At 44.8% G+C, this 525-nt stretch overlaps 1 protein-coding gene across 1 annotated transcript; it reads right to left on the minus strand.

Moving 5' to 3' along the window:
• Nucleotides 1-8: 8 nt before the first annotated feature.
• LOC140966179 (uncharacterized) lies at nucleotides 9-521 on the minus strand (the record flags this gene model as incomplete). The annotated part of the gene is made up of 1 exon (XM_073426532.1): nucleotides 9-521. A coding segment is annotated over one exon (513 nt), but the record flags the coding sequence as incomplete, so codon positions are not given.
• Nucleotides 522-525: the final 4 nt, after the last annotated feature.

Consider the following 525-nt stretch of genomic DNA (forward strand, 5'->3'; position numbering starts at 1 on the left):
TTTTCCACACTTTGGGGTAGAGTTGACTGCATTTTGGGCAATAAACTACCCATATGCTCCTGCACAACATGCGGCATGAAAGAACCAGCATCAGGAAATTTCTCGTCACAGCGACAGCACATCCAAAACTTCCACGCTTTATGTAATTCCCCAAAGGATAGGACTTTATTGAGCAGCTCACTTGGTGAACCATCTTTTAATGAACTGAAATGTGCCTTTAAATCCGAAATTTTAATTCTGAGAATGTCTTTCTTCTTATCCGAACTCATCGAAGTCCAATACGATTGGACCCAATCTCTTCTCTCTGCTGAAGACGCATTCTTCCTCGCATTGCCACTTTTCCTTCTTTCTCCTACTCTCTGGCCCAACCCTGGAGCAGAATCCAGCCCCTTGCTACTGTTATTACTTCTGTCCCCATCATTCCCCGAATTAGTGGAATTGGACTTCTGCTGTAGAAGCCTAGCAGCAGCCACCCTAACTTCTATCTCTTTCCTTCGTTCTTCAGGAGTCTTGGTCGCCTTCTTG

This window comes from Primulina huaijiensis, unplaced genomic scaffold, assembly GCF_012295235.1.
Source record: "Primulina huaijiensis isolate GDHJ02 unplaced genomic scaffold, ASM1229523v2 scaffold200889, whole genome shotgun sequence".
Lineage (NCBI taxonomy): Eukaryota > Viridiplantae > Streptophyta > Magnoliopsida > Lamiales > Gesneriaceae > Primulina > Primulina huaijiensis.